Source organism: Lepidochelys olivacea (genome assembly GCF_965140295.1).
Source record: "Lepidochelys olivacea isolate rLepOli2 genome assembly, chromosome: 10".
NCBI lineage: Eukaryota > Metazoa > Chordata > Testudines > Cheloniidae > Lepidochelys > Lepidochelys olivacea.
In genome coordinates this window covers 65797650-65815228 of record NC_140420.1, presented here as the reverse complement: position 1 = coordinate 65815228, position 17579 = coordinate 65797650, and the positions used below count along the sequence as shown (strand labels likewise).

The 17579-nt window shown below is 42.5% G+C and overlaps 1 protein-coding gene across 1 annotated transcript in view; it reads left to right on the top strand.

Annotated features, from left to right (window-relative positions):
* The window catches only part of LOC311526987 (NAD(P) transhydrogenase, mitochondrial-like), a 66006-nt gene that overhangs the window by 32692 nt on the left and 15735 nt on the right, over positions 1-17579 (top strand). Inside the window, exons 13-17 of the mRNA XM_084640498.1 lie at positions 6636-6781; positions 13279-13474; positions 14791-15024; positions 16422-16582; positions 17188-17367. Coding sequence (XP_084496624.1) covers positions 6636-6781; positions 13279-13474; positions 14791-15024; positions 16422-16582; positions 17188-17367 — 917 coding nt within the window. The remainder of the gene's footprint in view (positions 1-6635; positions 6782-13278; positions 13475-14790; positions 15025-16421; positions 16583-17187; positions 17368-17579) is intronic.

Here is a 17579-nt window from a genome sequence, read left to right as displayed (position 1 = left end):
ACCTAATACTTGAAATTGGAGAGTATGTACCATAGTGTATAGTGCTTATATGGCTCCCATGTCTGTAGTATTTGAGCACCTTACAATCTTGTTTTAATGCTTTTATCCTCTCAAAATCCCTATGAGGTTGGAACGTGCTATTGTCTCCATTTTACAGATGGGGAACTGAGGCATGAAGAGGCTAAAGCCCAGACTTTTAAAGGTTTTTATGCATTGCTTCACTCAGAGTTTCAATGCTTAACTGATTAAAGGAGCCTAAATCTCATTTTCAAAGGTAATTTAGGTATGTAAGAACCACACAGATTGGAAGTGGGATTTTGGCTCCTCAGTGCCTAAATCCTATTGAAAATGATATTTAGGATCCTAAATTTGTTAGGAGTTGCAATGCTGAGCCAATCCAGTCCAGGTTCAGGGGCATATGGTTGGGGGAAGGCTCCATGCAGTTTCCCCCCTCACTTACACACCAACAGTAGGTCTGGCCACAATCTGACCCCTAATATTATATTAGCTGTATGGGACTTCTCCAGCCTCTCGATATCATTGTGCACAAATCAGTCCTGATTCATTGAAAATTATTTTTGACCTTTTCTGAAAGTTGAAGAATGAATGAAGAATTCTGCTGACCTTTTAATTATGACACTTTAGAGAGAGGAATGTTGTGGGGATAAAGTGCCCAAGGAGTGAATTCATAACACAGAGGATTACTTTCTCTAGGACATTGAATCAAATTCCATAGTTGTCTGTCTCTCTTTCTCTCTTGCTTTCTCTGTGTCAGATAGTTCTTCCTCCAGTGAATAAGGTTCATTCCTATCTTGCCATGCTGTCTGTCCTCTGTGTAAAGAGCTTTCTCTGCCCAATAATTGCCTTTAAATGCCCTGTCCTCCTTCTGACCACTAACAGGCAAATCTTGTACCAGCTGTACAGCTTGTGTAACAGGGTTGGTCATTCATGCCAAAGCAGCAGGGGAAAGAATTTCCCTTCCCTGAAAGCCATGGGGCCAGGGCTGTCCCACAACATTTTGGCACCTGAGGTAGGAAGCTCAAATGACGCCCCCATGTCCCCTCGCTTGGGCCAAAACTTTGAAAGGTCTCAATTCTGTCTTCTTTCTGTTCTACTCCTCTCATGGTACTGCTCTGCTACCTACCCCAATAGAGGAGAACTAACAACTTAAAATGCCTTGTTCAAAAATTTTAAGTAATACTTAACTTTCAAATGCCTGAACAGCAAATGTAACTTTTCTTGTCTGCACAGTAAACACTGGCATTTTTATCTGTTTGAATAATCAAAGTGGTGCTTTCCGTGCCTTCTTGGTTGCAAAGATTTGAACTGCTTCCTGAAGGTCCACAGTCTGGGCCAGCTCACGCTCTATTGAGGTGGTTGCAAGGCCGACCAGCCTCTCCTGTGTCATTGTGGAGCGTAGATGTGTTTTTTATTAACTTCAGCTTGGAGAAGCTGCGTTCTCTACTGGCAACTGTTACAGGAAGTGTTAGAAGTATGCGCAGAATGACAAAAGCATTTGCAAAGAGGGTGTTCATCTTATTTGTGCACATATATTCCAGAACAGACTTTGGAGTTGATCCTGCTGAAATGTATCTTGAAAGGGCTTTCAGTTCATCACCGAAATCTCTTGCATCATGCATGTCATCATGTGTCAACACTGTCTCTAGTGTCCTGCATTGCTGGTGTAGGTCTTCTTCAGGTATAGTGAGGAGTTTTGGAATATCATACAACATCCCAAATATACTGCTTTGTTCCTTGAGCTGCATGAAATGTTCTTCAACTGACTGCATTGCACAATCTAGCACCTGGTTAAAGAATTCAACTTTGAATTGTTGTTTGGGGTCTCTTATGGGATTATCCCATGCCTCATAATCAAAATGTCTTATTCTTTGGTGACTCTTGTATTCTTGAATGGGTGGGAAAATAGCTTCAGTGTGAAGTTCCTCTGCCAACGTCTGTGCACTCTTCAGAACGTTTTGAAATCCCTCATCTGACTGGTAAGACTGTAGGTATGACTTTGCTTTGTCCAGTTGTTCCATTGCTCCAGATATATCAAGGTCAACACCTTGGAGTCTCTTGCTTCCAATATTTATTTCAAACAGTGTGTCATGCCACAACACTAAGTCACACAGAAATTTGAAGTTATGTATGTTTCTGGTGATTCCATTTCCCTTTGCCACTGTTCTCCCACGAACAGTTCCTGTCATAGCATTCAGAGTAGCAACCATGTTAGTCTGTATGTGCAAAAAGGAGTACTTGTGGCACCTTAGAAAGTAACAAATTTATTTGAGCATAAGCTTTCGTGAGCTACAGCTCACTTCATCGGATGCATTCAATGGAAAATATAGTGGGGAGATTTTATATATAGAGAGAACATGAAACAATGGGTGTTACCATACACACTGTAATGAGAGTGATCAGGTAAGGTGAGCTATTACCAGCAGGAGAGGGAAAAAAACCCAAAACCTTTTGTAGTGATAACCAAGGTGGGTCATTTCCAGCAGTTGACAAGAACGTGTGAGGAACAATGTGGGGGGAGAGGGGGAATAAGCATGGGGAAATAGTTTTACTTTGTGTAATGACCCATCCACTCCCAGTCTTTATGCAAGCCTAATGTAATAGTGTCCAGTTTGCAAATTAATTCCAATTCAGCAGTCTCTCCTTGGAGTCTGGTTTTGAAGTTTTGTTGTTGAAGAATTGCCACTTTTAGGTCTGGAATCGAGTGACCAGAGAGGTTGAAGTGTTCTCTGACTGGTTTTTGAATGTTATAATTCTTGACGTCTGATTTGTGTCCGTTTATTCTTTTATGTAGAGACTGTCCAGTTTGGCCAATGTACATGGCAGAGGGGCATTGCTGGCATATGATGGCATATATCACATTGGTAGATGTGCAAGTGAACGAGCCTCTGATAGTTTGGCTGATGTGATTAGGCCCTCTGATGGTGTCCCCTGAATAGATATGTGGACTCAGTTGGCAACGGGCTTTGTTGCAAGGATAGGTTCCTGGGTTAGTGTTTTTGTTGTATGGTGTGTGGTTGCTGGTGAGTATTTGCTGTTGGGGGGCTGTCTGTAAGCAAGGACTGGCCTGTCTCCCAAGATCTGTGAGAGTGATGGGTTGTCGTTCAGGATAGGTTGTAGATCCTTGATGATGCATTGGAGAGGTTTTAGTTGGGGGCTGAAGGTGATGGCTAGTGGTGTTCTGTTATTTTCTTTGTTGGGCCTGTCCTGTAGTAGGTGACTTCTGGGTACTCTTCTGGCTCTGTCAATCTGTTTCTTCATTTCAGCAGGTGGGTATTGTAGTTGTAAGAACGCTTGATAGAGATCTTGTAAGTGTTTGTCTCTGTCTGAGGGGTTAGAGCAAATGTGGTTGTATCATAGAACTTGGCTGTAGACAATGGATCGTGTGGTGTGGTCTGGAGGCATGTAGGTAGGAATAGCGGTCAGTAGGTTTCCAGTATAGGGTGATGTTTATTTCAGAGTAACAGCCGTGTTAGTCTGTATTCGCAAAAAGAAAAGGAGTACTTGTGGCACCTTAGAGACTAACCAATTTATTTGAGCATGAGCTTTCGTGAGCTACAGCTCACTTCATTGGATGCATACTGTGGAAACTGCAGAAGACATTATATACACACACAGACCATGAAACAATACCTCCTCCCACCCCACTGTCCTGCTGGTAATAGCTTATCTAAAGTGATCATCAAGTTGGGCCATTTCCAGCACAAATCCAGGTTTTCTCACCCTCTGCCCCCCCCCCCCCCAACTCACTCTCCTGCTGGTAATAGCCCATCCAAAGTGACCAGGATGGGCTATTACCAGCAGGAGAGTGAGTTTGGGGGGCGGGGGGGACGGAGGGTGAGAAAACCTGGATTTATGCTGGAAATGGCCCAACTTGATGATCACTTTAGATAAGCTATTACCAGCAGGACAGTGGGGTGGGAGGAGGTATTGTTTCATGGTCTCTGTGTGTATATAATGTCTTCTGCAGTTTCCACGGTATGCATCCGATGAAGTGAGCTGTAGCTCACGAAAGCTCATGCTCAAATAAATTGGTTAGTCTCTAAGGTGCCACAAGTACTCCTTTTCTTTTTGGTGATGTTTATGTGACCATTGCTTATTAGCACTGTAGTGTCCGGGAAGTGGATCCCTTGTGTGGACTGGTCCAGGCTGAGGTTGATGGTGGGATGGAAATTGTTGAAATCATGGTGGAATTCCTCAAGGGCTTCTTTTCCATGGGTCCAGATGATGAAGATGTCATCAATGTAGCGCAAATAGAGTAGGGGCATTAGGGGACGAGAGCTGAGGAAGCGTTGTTCTAAGTCAGCCATAAAAATGTTGGCATACTGTGGGGCCATGCGGGTACCCATAGCAGTGCCGCTGATTTGAAGGTATACATTGTCCCCAAATGTGAAATAGTTGTGGGTGAGGACAAAGTCACAAAGTTCAGCCACCAGGTTTGCTGTGACTTTATCGGGGATACTGTTCCTGACGGCTTGTAGTCCATCTTTGTGTGGCTAGGATGGTGTTTTCAGGAAGATCACCGATGGATTGTAGTTTCCTCAGGAAGTCAGTTGTCTCGAAGATCGCTAGGAGTGCTGGTAGCGTAGGGCCTGAGGAGAGAGTCTACACAGCCAGACAATCCTGCTGTCAGGGTGCCAATGCCTGAGATGATGGGGTGTCCAGGATTCCCACGTTTATGGATCTTGGGTAGCAGATAGAATACCCCTGCTCGTGGTTCTAGGGGTGTGTCTATGCGGATTTGTTCATGTGCTTTTTCAGGGAGTTTCTTGAGCAGATGGTGTAGTTTCTTTTGGTAACCCTCAGTGGGATCAGAGGGTAATGGCTTGTAGAAAGTGGTGCTGGAGAGCTGTCTACCAGCCTCTTGTTCATATTCCGACCTATTCATGATGACAACAGCACCTCCTTTGTCAGCCTTTTTGATTATGATGTCAGAGTTGTTTCTGAGGCTGTGGAGGCATTGTATTCTGCACGGCTGAGGTTATGGGGCAAGTGATGCTGCTTTTCCACAATTTCAGCCCGTGCACATCGGCGGAAGCACTCTATGTAGAAGTCCAGTCTGTTGTTTTGACCTTCAGGAGGAGTCCACCCAGAATCCTTCTTTTTGTAGTGTTGGTAGGAAGGTCTTTGTGGGTTAGTATGCTGTTCAGAGGTGTGTTGGAAATATTCCTTGAGTCGGAGACATCGAAAATAGGATTCTAGGTCCCCCACACTCTTCTCTGATCTACACTTTTCTTCAGGAATTTGCATGGTTACAACGATTTGAGATGGAGATTTGGATGCTGCAGTAGCTGCCAGGTCACCTGCACTCTGACTAACTGGAAGATCAGGCATCTCCTCACCACTCACATCCTCACTGGGACTGGAAGGCTCACCGTGAACATTTGTGTCTATGTATCTCAGGAGAGCTCCTTCCTGCTTAGATAGAAAAGCTTCCTTTGCTTTCTTTCTTTTTCTGAATGCTGCCCCAGAGTGGCGTTTTCTTCTTTCACTCATGACTGCTGTTCTGTGCCGGCAATAATGGCTCTCAACACTCAATTGAAGAGGACAAATAAGCAAGCTGATAGCAGGGCCTGAGTGAGGGAAGATATCAGTGTCTTAAGGGCCTAACTGGCTCCTGCTACTTCAGTTGACTGCCTGTTCTCCTCAAGTGGGTTCATGGAAGCAGCAGGAAACAGGAAGGTCCCTGAGAAGTTGGTGTTAATCAGTCCAGGCTCCTGGGGGTGCTAGAGAGGTACGTAAGAGGCTCCTCCTCCTCTCTCTCCCTGCAGCTCCTGCTGCTTTCTGTTATTCCCTCTCCCCTTTTGTCCTGCCTGCCTGTTATATCTCTTGTGCCCTCCTTCCTCCAGCACAGCACTCCACCATCTCTGTGCACCTAGAGCAGAAAGAATACATATGCACCAGCAGCAGACAGAATTTGCTACACTCTGGGTCCTTGTGGCACACCCCCCCACAGTCTGGCACCTGAGGTGGCCACCTCAGTTCACCTCATGGTAAGGCCAGCCCTGCATGGGGCAGCAGAAGAGCTGGTTCATGACTTCTGTTGCAGTCTTAAGATTGCAGTAGTCTCTGCTGCTTGTTTTATCTAACTCTGCAGGTCTGTGGAATAGCCAATAGATCCACATACTCCCAGACCCACCAGTCCCTTCCATGGACTACCCCTACCAAAGTCTCCAAACTTCTACTACATTGTGGAGTTCAGCTTTGTAGTGTGCAGGGTGTGTAGGCCCCATGCAGGGCCTCCCAGAATCCTCTCCACTTCCCTTTGTCCTGTAGGATTACAGTAGTCCTGCTGCCTCCTATGTACCCTCAGAGGAAAGAGGGAGGTGCGATGATTTGGCCTTCAGAGCAGTAAGTTTGATGCTGAAAAATCTTATTAAAAAAACACAGCAGTTGGGTAACAGAACTGAATATGCTAGTTCTGCAAGGGACAGAAGAGAAGGCAGTTTGCTAACCACATTTGAGAAAAAATTGCAATCAAAATAGTTTGCAGAATGCAAACATAATACAGAGGTAACCCTCACCAACTGTAAAGGAGTGTTTTTTATTCATAGGAATGTACGTGCAAGGATTCCTGTCTTCTTATTCTTACAGTTCAAATGTATATTTCCCAACAGGCGGTTTCTTAATTACACAACGAATGCTGGATATGTTCAAACGACCTACAGACCCACCAGAATATAATTATCTCTACCTCCTTCCTGGAGCAGTGTTTGTTGGAGGATATGGTGCCTCTCTTGCCAGTGGATATAACATTGAACAGGTCAGACAACATTCAGATTTATTTTGCTCAGTTATCAGGTTAGCAATCTAAGCAGCTAGGCTCAGTTGTGCTAGCAAAGCTAAATAAATGAAGGGCCTGATTCTGCAAATACTTACTGTTGGCCTTAATAGTTACCAGTATATATAGTAAGGAACTATTCACAGTAATAGGTACTTGGCTCAGTATTTGCAGAATTGAGCCCCTAATTTTTTTAGTATTGGCCAAACTATTGAGTTACATGTGCAAATATTCTCCATCCCTTTTCACTGGATCATGGAATCTCTAGTTTCCTAGTAATCTGTCCATCACTAAGAGCGAGGAAAAAACAGTTTTATAGCGTTTCTGTATCCCACAGTCCTTATTTGAGCAAAACTCATTTCATTCAATAAAAGACTGCAGAATTTGGCTCTGCATTTCCATTCCATGATGGTCTGTTTGTCCTTTCATGGGTTTCTTAAGGAAAGTGAGATACAGTCAAGTTACTGTGTCACCTTACAGGGAAAAATTTTTGCATGTGTGAGTTTTAAAAAAAAAGTTTGTTGAAATACAGCATGGAATTTCTGAAGTAGACGGTGGTAGATGTAATATTGTTCAATATTGGCTTTTCTGAATCACTTTTAAATAGTCACAAAGATCACAGGCTGCACTTTACATCACTTCCCAGCATCCTAACAACACAAAACATATCTACCCCCTCTATAACAAACCTCGGAATGTGCTCTTGTTGTGTAGAACAGAATCTTTAGATGTAGCTCTTTGCAAGAAGAAATTCTTCAATCAACTATCAACTGGATTGAGCAAAATTGGTGACCTAAAGAATATATATACTTGCAGAGACCCCACAGAATCAGTTACTTGCCTTGGCATAACAATAATGTTTCTGCATTGGTTGAGAGGTTCATCTTGGTGTCCTGGCAATATTTGGAAGGCAGAGTTTCTGTAAACTCTTTGAACAAGTTCTTTTTGCTTTAGTAAGAAATCCTCCTGCTCTTACTATTTTTAAAAATGATTATTATTTATTATTTGTTGAGCGCCTTGAGAGTGCATGGCAGTTTACAGGCGTAAAAGTATATAAGGTCCCTATCCCAAGGAGTTTACATTTTAAACTGGATAGACAATGCAGTTCTGCTTTTGCAGTTGAACTAAGCTTCTTAAAAGATTTACTATTTCAACAAACTTTTTTTTAAAACTCTCTCACACACATTTTTTCCCAACATCTTTATTAATGACCTGGATGTAGGTATAGAGAGCATACTGATCAGGTTTGTAGATGACACAAAGCTGGGGGAGTTGCCAATACTTTGGAGGATAGAACTAAAATTCAGAGGGATCTTGATAAATTGGAGAACTGGGCTATAGACAACAAAATGAAACTCAACAAAGACAAATGTAAGGTGCTACATTTAGGGAAGAAAAACCAAATGCACAAATACAGAATGGGAGATAACTGGCTTGGCACCAGCACTGCTGAGAAGTATTGGGAGTTGTGGTGGATCACAACCTCAACATGAGTCAGCAATTGGGTGCTGTTGCAAAAAAAAAAGCAAATGCAATTTTAGGTTGCATTAACAGAGGCATAGCATGCAAGTCACATGAAGTGGTGGTACCACTCTACTCAGCACTGGTTAGGCCTCACCTGGAGTACTGTGTCCAATTTTGGTCACCAATGTATAGAAAGGATGTAGAGAAACTGGAAAGGATCCAGAGGCGAGTGACAAAGATGAATCAAGGGGGTGGAATGTAAACCATATGAGCAAAGGCTGAAGTAATTGGGTATGTTCAGATTAAGGGGGGATATGATAGCAGTCTTCAAATATTTGAAAGGCTGCCATAAAAAAGATGGAGAAAAGTTGTTCTCTTTTGCCATAGAGGGCAGGACAAGAGGCAATGGGTTCAAACTACAGCATAATAGATTTAGATTGAACCTCAGGAAAAGCTTCCTAACTGTAATAACAGTAGGATAATGAAACAGAATGCCTGGGGAGGTTCTTGAAGCTCCTTCACTGGAGGTTTTCAAAAGGAGGCTGGATAACCAGCTGTCTTGGATGGTTTAAACACAACAAATCCTGCATCTTGACAGTGGGTTAGACTAGATGACCCTTGTGGTCCTGTCTAACCCTCTGATTCTAATTCACTTCCAAATTCTTAGCTATTATTCTAAATACAGACACCAGAAGCTGAGTCGTTATTTCGTTTCTGAGATAGTCTAAGCAACAAGTTATGGTTGCTGAAGACACTGAAAGAAAGTATTCTGTGAAGCAAATGGCCTGATAGTAATCAGAACCCCCAACAGAATTGAACTGGTCCTCTCCTACTAACCCTTAGGACTTCCCTCCACCCACAAAGGTGATCATCACCAAAAATCTGGAAAAAATGAGGTGTCAATTTTCATTAATTCTTTAAAGTGCTTTAAATAAAACCATTTCAGGAAAGGAAGCTGATAAGTATCCTGGAATTTATCAGAAGGTCAGTTAGCAGTCACTAGGCAAAGTAATAGAGCTTATTTCCCAAACAGCTGTATCAGGGATAGTTTTTCAATAGGACCCCGTTCTTTGAAGCTATACTAAACTACTAGTCTGGGATACCTGATACTTCGGTTAAAGGAATTAAACAATACAATTGGCTCCAGGAAATAATACACCAAAGAGTGCTGATAGTAAAAATGTAATATCTAATAAATACCTTGCTGAGCTACAGAGCAGAAGAAGAACTGGAAACAGTAGTGGAGGTTTATAGCTTATTTTCTAGATACAAATAAATCAATAGCTCAGTGTATCCTTCCTGGATTTGGACCTAAAACCACAAGGACCAGGCCAATAGTTAGAGAGACATTGGGCCAAATTCTCTGCTGGTGTAAATGGACAAAATGCTATTGAAGTCAAAGGACCTGCACTCCTTTACACCAATATAAAATATGGGCATTAGATGTTTCCCAAATAGTGACACACTTTGAAAAAGTAGGATGTATGTAGGGGTTACGGATAGGATTCTAGAAGGAGAATTATCTGGTAATTTCTAATAGAGCTGCAAACCTGAATGTGCAGCCCAAATTGACACCATTAAAATTATTTTAGTGCTAGTCCTTCTAGCCTGTTGCCTGGATCCTAATTATGATACAGTAACTCCTCGCTTAACGTTGTAGTTATGTTCCTGAAAAATGCGACTTTAAGCAAAATGATCTTAAGCAAATCCAATTTCCCCATAAGAATTAATGTAAATGGGGGGGTTAGATTCTAGGGAAATTTTTTTCACCAGACAAAAAACTATATTACACAGTATAAGTTTTAAACAAACAATTTAATACTGTACACAGCAATGATGATTGTGAAGCTTGGTTGAGGTGGTGAATTCAGAGGGTGGAAGAGGGTGGGATATTTCCCAGGGGATGCCTTACTGCTAAATGATGAACTAGCACTCAGCTGAGCCCTCAAGGGTTAACACATTGTTAATGTAGCCTCACACTCTATAAGGCAGCACGAATGGAGGGAGGGGAGACAGCATGGTAGACAGAGACAGAGACACACACCCTGTGTGGGGGAGAGAGAGAGAGAGATGCATTGCCCCTTTAAGTACACTGACTCCACTCTAAGTACATTGCCTTTGGATCAGGAACTTGAGAGCAAACTCTCTCCGTCCTGAGTCCTGTCCTGTCTCCACCCTGCTCTAGATGGAGAAGGGGTAAGCAGAGGGCAGGACGGGGGGAGGGGGACACCCTAACATTAGCCTCCCTCTTCTCCCCTGTTCCCCCCCCCGCACCCGCACGCACACACACATCAAGGCAGAGGACAGGAGCAGCACATGGCAGTGGGGGAAGGGACACCTGAACTGTCCGCAATTGATAGCCTGCTGGGCCGCTGCCCCAAAGGGAACTTAGGGGAGTCAGGAGCTGATAGGGGGGCTGCCGGTCCACCCTGGTTCCAAACACCCCCACCCCCACTGCAAGATGCAATGGGCTGCTCTTCCTGCAAGGAGTGGACAAAGCAGGCGGCTGCCAAAGACTTATAAGGGAGCATTGCGCAACTTTAAACGAGCATGTTCCCTATTTGATCAGCAACGTAGCAACGAAACAACATTAACCGGGATGACTTTAAGTGAGGAGTTACTGTACTATGTAGTCACATTTTTAGTAACAACCTGCAAAAAATGATCTTTGACAGGTGGTTGTCAGCTTCAGCTATTGATTTAGATGAATGGTAAACAAGTCCATTTGCAATGCTTCAGCAGTTGTTTGGTGGAAAAGGTTTCTTTGAAACTAATCATTCCTGAATCCCAGAAAAGCATTTTGTGCAAAGCAAGCATTGTTTAGTCAATATATTTCCCCACCCTTCTTTGACATGCTTGCAAGCGCCCCTGTTGGCGAGGCTTACTAGGGTAAATGGCCTTTAGAAATATTTACTCTCAGCATTTTCTCCCTGCCTCTTCCTCTCCCTTGTATAGATATATGGGCACTATGCTGACAAATCAGAATGGCTTACAGCAATTCTTAATAGTGCAGAAAGCAACCAACCACAGTATTGGAGGGCATCCCACCCTCCCATTTATGAGAATCTCATTTTTGATTGCTCTTTTTTTTCTCCCAACTTGGAAAGAGCATTTTGGATATGTGTCTTTTGTAGAAGATTTCAGTGTCGTCATTAGTGGGCGAAGTGACCCCTCCTGGTCTCTCCAAGCACTCCTTTTCTATGCCTCAGGCCATCGACTGTCTCTTGGCGAGGAATCACATGATTGTCCCATCTCAGATTGGGCTCTGGGTTGCAGTCCCATGGTATTAACTGTGATTTACCTGAGCAGGTCTGACTTACGCCAAACCCTGCAATTCTGTTCCTGCCAGGTCAATAATGGTGGTATTCAGTTATCAAGCAGCCTCCTTAAAGCAAAGTATCATTTATTTAGAACAAAAGCATTTCAGGGAAAACATGTCTAAAAATAATAATGATGATAATAAAACAGACTGCACAGACTTTTCCTCCCAAGGCTTACCATTCCCTGGATCTGGGGAAGGCCCAATTTCTTTAGATTCCCTCCACAGTCTCTCGCTCTCTGTCATACTGTCTACTTAGCACCTGTCAAGCCTCCCTCCTCCTGCCACCATCCCCGCTACCCCCCAAAGGCTTTTGACTGTTCGATCTCCATGTTCCAAGCCTGGCACAATGAGCTTGCATCTTCTTTGGAGACAGGATGCCTGGTCCTTGAACCTGATAATTTTGCCGTTGTCTTTCAAGTGTGTGCATGGGTTTTCTTATCTGGGAAGCCATTATGTTCCTTTCCTGCTGGTTCTTCCCACACCACAATATAAGTTAGATCAACACTTTCTAACTAAATAGAGGAAAATCCTACAGCCATATACAGTAACTTGCCCTCACTGACCCAGTCAGACACAATGTTCATAAAATTGTTACACTTCAGTATTAATAACACTGTTACATGTCAGCTCTACTTCTCCCACATTTAGCCCCTTTGAACAGTTCTTGAAAAGTACAGCAAGCAAAGGGTCTTGTGCTGGCCTTTTTGGACTTTTATGAGGGGGGTATGGAATGTCTTAGCTTCATTTGTTACTAGATGATTAGAGAATGGTGGGTATGCAGCCTATATTCTTTTTGTCATTGTCACGTTGTTTTAGATTCATGATTTTCAATGGATTCAGTAATACAGGTGGGGGAAAGGTAACATGAGCTTTCATGCTGTGAAATAAAATCACCATGTGCTTTTCAAACACGAGAAAGAACACCACATGTTATTTATAAATGCATCACCATGTAGGGATTTCAGAACATTTTGTGAATCAAAACACTTAAGAATCAAAGTAAGAGAAAATCAATGGGAATGATCTCATAGCATTACAATCTTTAAAATGCAATTTAAATGACTGATTCGATAAAATGCGTTTCTTCCACACACAAAGAAACTGCTGATTAAAACCATTTAAAAACACACCCAATGTAAAAGAGATGGTAAATGTAGCAAAGATAATTGTACTAAATTACTTTAAGCTTGAACTAATGTGTTATTAGTTTGTTACTCTAGGGAAAGAGTAGTAAGAACCCACACACATACACACTTGAAGATGAGTCACAATGGCAGGGCAATGAAGACTAATGCAAGAAAATACTAGTGCAATGGTTATGGAAATAACCAAAAATATGTACTCAAATATATGTCACTGGGGATTAAGGCTGTGTATTTGAGAAGTTTAGTCAGTGTCACTGCTGCAATGTTGGCAGAGTGGTGTGGCTGAGAAATACAGGAATAGAGAATGGAAAGGAGACAACTTAGGGAAGTTTCAGCACATGGGGCTGAATAAACTGGACTCTCCATTAATATGCAAAGAAGAAATCTTTCATATCTTAAACCATAAACTCTTGCAATTGAAACTTCCCCTCCCCCTACTCTAGCTGGGGATCCTGGAGGTTTTCCAACACCCTAATCCTCTACCAGGAGAGATGACTGATGTGCAGCAATGCTGTGCACTATATATTAACTTTTGCATTGTTTTACAGATGATATATTTGGGCTCAGGTCTTTGCTGTGTTGGTGCACTGGCAGGCTTGTCTAGTCAGAACACTTCTAGACTTGGTAATGCCCTAGGTATGATTGGGGTGGCTAGCGGTGTAGCAGCTACGGTAGGAGCACTGAACCCATCACCAGAAGTACTCGCTCAGATGTCTGCTGCCATGGCAATGGGTGGCACAATAGGTATGTACAACACATTGTACAGTTCATGTAGCTTGACTTCATCCCACTAACCACATTCATTAATGGTTTATTAACCAATTAATAATTGTTTATTTATAATAGGTTGAGAAAATACATTTGGAAAATGCATTAATGCCTAAAGGTGGCACTCTTGCCTAAGAGGAGAACTTAAGATGGTGAAGCAGATATGTACAAAGCTTATAAATTGTTTTAAAATTTGGTCACATGGCTTAAGCTTAAAACATTTTATTTCTAGGAAGTATTTTACCTGAATATACACTTGCTGGCAAGTTACAATCAAAGGAAATATTAACCATAGCTCAAAATGGTGGCTGCTGTTATAGAATTTATGATAACAGTATTTCCCAGAGGCTCCTTTCCCCATTTTCCAGAGCCTCATAGATGACCTTTCGTGGCCTTGCTTTGGAATCCTGAAAGTCTCACTACAGACAACCCTACAGTGAATGTTTTTCTGTTGAAATTTCCCTCCATGTAGTGGAGAGCACAATCCGGAAAATTTAAAATCCTCCTATTCATTACTTATGCCTCTCCCAAATGTTTTTACTGCTAATAGTTTTGATGATGACGATGACGATAATAATAATAATAATATAATAATATAATTAATAGGGTGAGGGGAGAAGTTATTAGCAAGTATGTTCCTGGATCACAATACTTTTGAACGATTAGTCTGTAGTCAGGATCTTTGGTCTGGCAGAGGATTTACTAATCTTCAGTGGTGGCCATTGATGTGTAGCCATATAGGGTCCTTATAACAGGGTATGCTGACCCTTTTGGCAGGGTAGAAATCCAGCCCTGCTCTGTTCCACATTTCAGCCCAGAAGGAACTTTGGGAGTTGTAATCTCCAAGGAACATGGGAGTTGGAGGCCTGATAGCAAGGAATGCTGGGAAACAGCATTCCCAGTTTGTGACTGAGAATGCAGTGTACTCTCCCAGTGCCTCCAGGAGCATTTTGCTTGTCTGCTCCCTGTGGAAAGAATATATCTGGGAGATATGACTGATGTGCCCACAGCACCCCCTCCCCAAGGAAGAGGTTGTAGCTTCAAAGCCCCAGTCTGGCTCTGTTTCTTATACTCTGTTGTCTCAGAATGTTCTTGCAAATATACTTTTGGAGGAGATTTAAATTGGGTTATAATTTCCTACAACTATTATGATTCTATTGTATTGCACAAAAAGAAAAACAACATAAGAAAGAAAACAATATTCTGTTGCGTAACTGCCTGTTTATACTTCAAGAGAGGATGAAATACAATACAATTCTTTAATCTTGGATCTAAATCATTTCATTTTACAGGTCTCACAGTTGCGAAACGGATTGAAATCTCTGACCTTCCACAGCTTGTAGCTGCATTTCACAGTCTGGTTGGTTTGGCAGCAGTTCTTACATGTATTGCTGAGTATATGATTGAATATCCACACCTCGACGTTCACCCTTCTGCCAGTGTTCTCAAAACTGTGGCATATTTGGGCACCTACATTGGGGGTGTAACCTTCAGCGGTTCATTAGTGGCTTATGGAAAACTGCAAGGTACTTTATTCTTTGGTCTATGTCATGTTAAATAATTTAGGATGGGATTTCCAAAGGTTTCGATGGGAGTGACGTGCTACTTCCAGTGGGAATTGGGTAGCTGACTGTTAGGTCCTTTTCAAAATCACTTCCTTTTACAACAGAGTTATTTTGACAAGTTTTGTGGGATTAGGTGGCCAAAAGACATTAGATTGTTATTGGTAACAGCTTCCAACAAATCCTTTTGTAACTTTTCAGAGGGAGAATGAGTGCTTGTTTACACTCCCTCAGACTAAGGACTCAGGGCCTGAGGAGGACAAATAGGGGCCATAGAAAATGTGATAAGAGCTCCTGTAGACTATATTTGGACCCATTATTTTCTTAGTTCCAATATAGCAATGAAAAGCTACTCCAGTGTGAAGTGTGAGGATTACGGCCATAAAAATTAATCAAATTGCTCAGTAACTGAACACTTGTGAAAAATAGACAAACCATTTCATGGTGCATGGCATACTAAAGACAGACAAGATATACATGTAAAAATACGAGTTTGGATAAAAGAGTTGATGTGGTACAATTCAAGTCCAAAAAAAGGGTGCATCTGCAGTGGTAGCATGACCAGTCACTATTGAAATAATGACTTAAAGGCCAAATGCTGTGGGTTCTGTTCAGTCCAAAATTCTTTTCAAGGATAAATGGTCACTGAGGCTTCTTGTTCCAGACAAGTATTTGGTCCTCGTTAGCAGTGGCAGAGTGATCCTGCTACATGGGAAGCTGCTCTGGTGCTGTGTGCTGCATCCCATTTCATATACTGATAGGAATGACCTCAAGGGAGTATGAAAAATCCTGATGTGGTTGTTTGGGGAAGCAGTCTGATGGCAGGATCTCTCTTGGCTGACATTTAGGGACAAACAGGCTTCCTTGGCTCACAGCTGAAATGAGAAACTGTGTTGCCAGCCAGGGAGCTGAAGAGGCTTCAGGCTGACCCTGGCTTGGTAAAACCAGGGATTGGTGCAAGTGAACTGCTCTCCCAGAAAACTGATAATTGAGAGGAACCCCCATCCTCAAAGACTGTTGACCGGGCAGACCCCTCAATGGCAGAGACAGGATAGCCAATAGGGCTGGAGGGTTGCCCAAAGGCTGTACACTAGTATGTGGGAAAAGACCAGCTCCTGGGAGCTGAGAGTTGAAGAGGAGCTGCTGGGAGGTAGGGAGCTCCGAACAACTGTTCCTCTGCCTTGTGTCTCTAATGGGCCAAACTTTCCTTCAGATAAATTGAGCCACTGTGGAACCAGCATTTTTGGGCTTTTGATTCTGTCCCTGCTCTTATACCTTCTTTGGGGTTCCTGTACTTTAACATTAAAAATGTTTATATAATAAAATGGCTGAAGTGTTAACACCTTAGTGTTTGATTCCAGGTTTATTGAACTCAGCGCCGCTCCTTCTACCTGGTCGCCATTACTTGAATGGTGGGTTGCTGGCAGCGTCAGTGGGTGGTATGGGGCTGTTTATGCTGGATCCAAGCTACACTACCGGCATGGCCTGTCTTCTTGGTGTTTCAGGACTTTCCTCAATCATGGTAAGAACACAAGAAAGCACTCTCTGAATCCTTTCAATGCAAACAAAGGAAATATAAAGTTCTTGCATTCATCTGCAGCTCCTGCTGAATGCCAGAAAATCAGCTGAAAAATTTGGTGTAATTGCGAGGACTCCTCAAAGCACTATGCAAAATGTTTATGGTGCCCTATAGAAATTCCATAACAAATCACTGCAGGATCCCACAAACTATAGTGCAGGGATCCAAAACATTTTAGCTAAGGGCAGTTCAGTAAAACAAGCTATTGTTTGTCTAGTCAGATGTATATGTAATCCTATCCTCTAAACCACTGCTATAGATATGACCTGGTTTTGGAAAGAAGTTTTGGAAAGAGAGTAAGTGTCCAATCCTGTGAGATGCTGAGTGGGTTCAACTCCTGTTGTGTAAATGAGAATTCAGAGTGCTCAGCTCCTCAGAGAATCAGACCCATTATGTATAACAGATAATCATGAAATAGCCAAGTTCTTGTACTCAGGTATTTGATGGTTTGTTTGTTCTGTTTTTTAATTAACATGTTAGTAATAATGTTGTTCTTTAAAAGTGAGTTTCCTTTAGTTTTTCTTTCCATGGTGTATATTAAATTGCAGGGAGTCACACTTACTGCAGCTATCGGTGGTGCAGATATGCCTGTGGTCATCACTGTATTGAACAGCTATTCTGGATGGGCTTTGTGTGCAGAAGGGTTCCTTCTTGATAACAACCTGATGACAATTGTTGGTGCCTTGATTGGGTCCTCTGGAGCGATTCTCTCTTACATCATGTGTGTGGTAAGATGGCAACGTATGTACTTGGGCTAACATGCTGACTTTGGTGAAACAAGTCTGGAGCTTCTACTGTGGGAACTTTTTAAAAATAGAAACTGTAGAAGACTGGATGGCCCAAGGGATCGATTGCCAGTTTAAATCCGGTCCAAACTGGTCATAAATAATCAAAAGTTATTGCGGGTCTGATGACTATTTGGTGGGCTTTTAGAATTAGG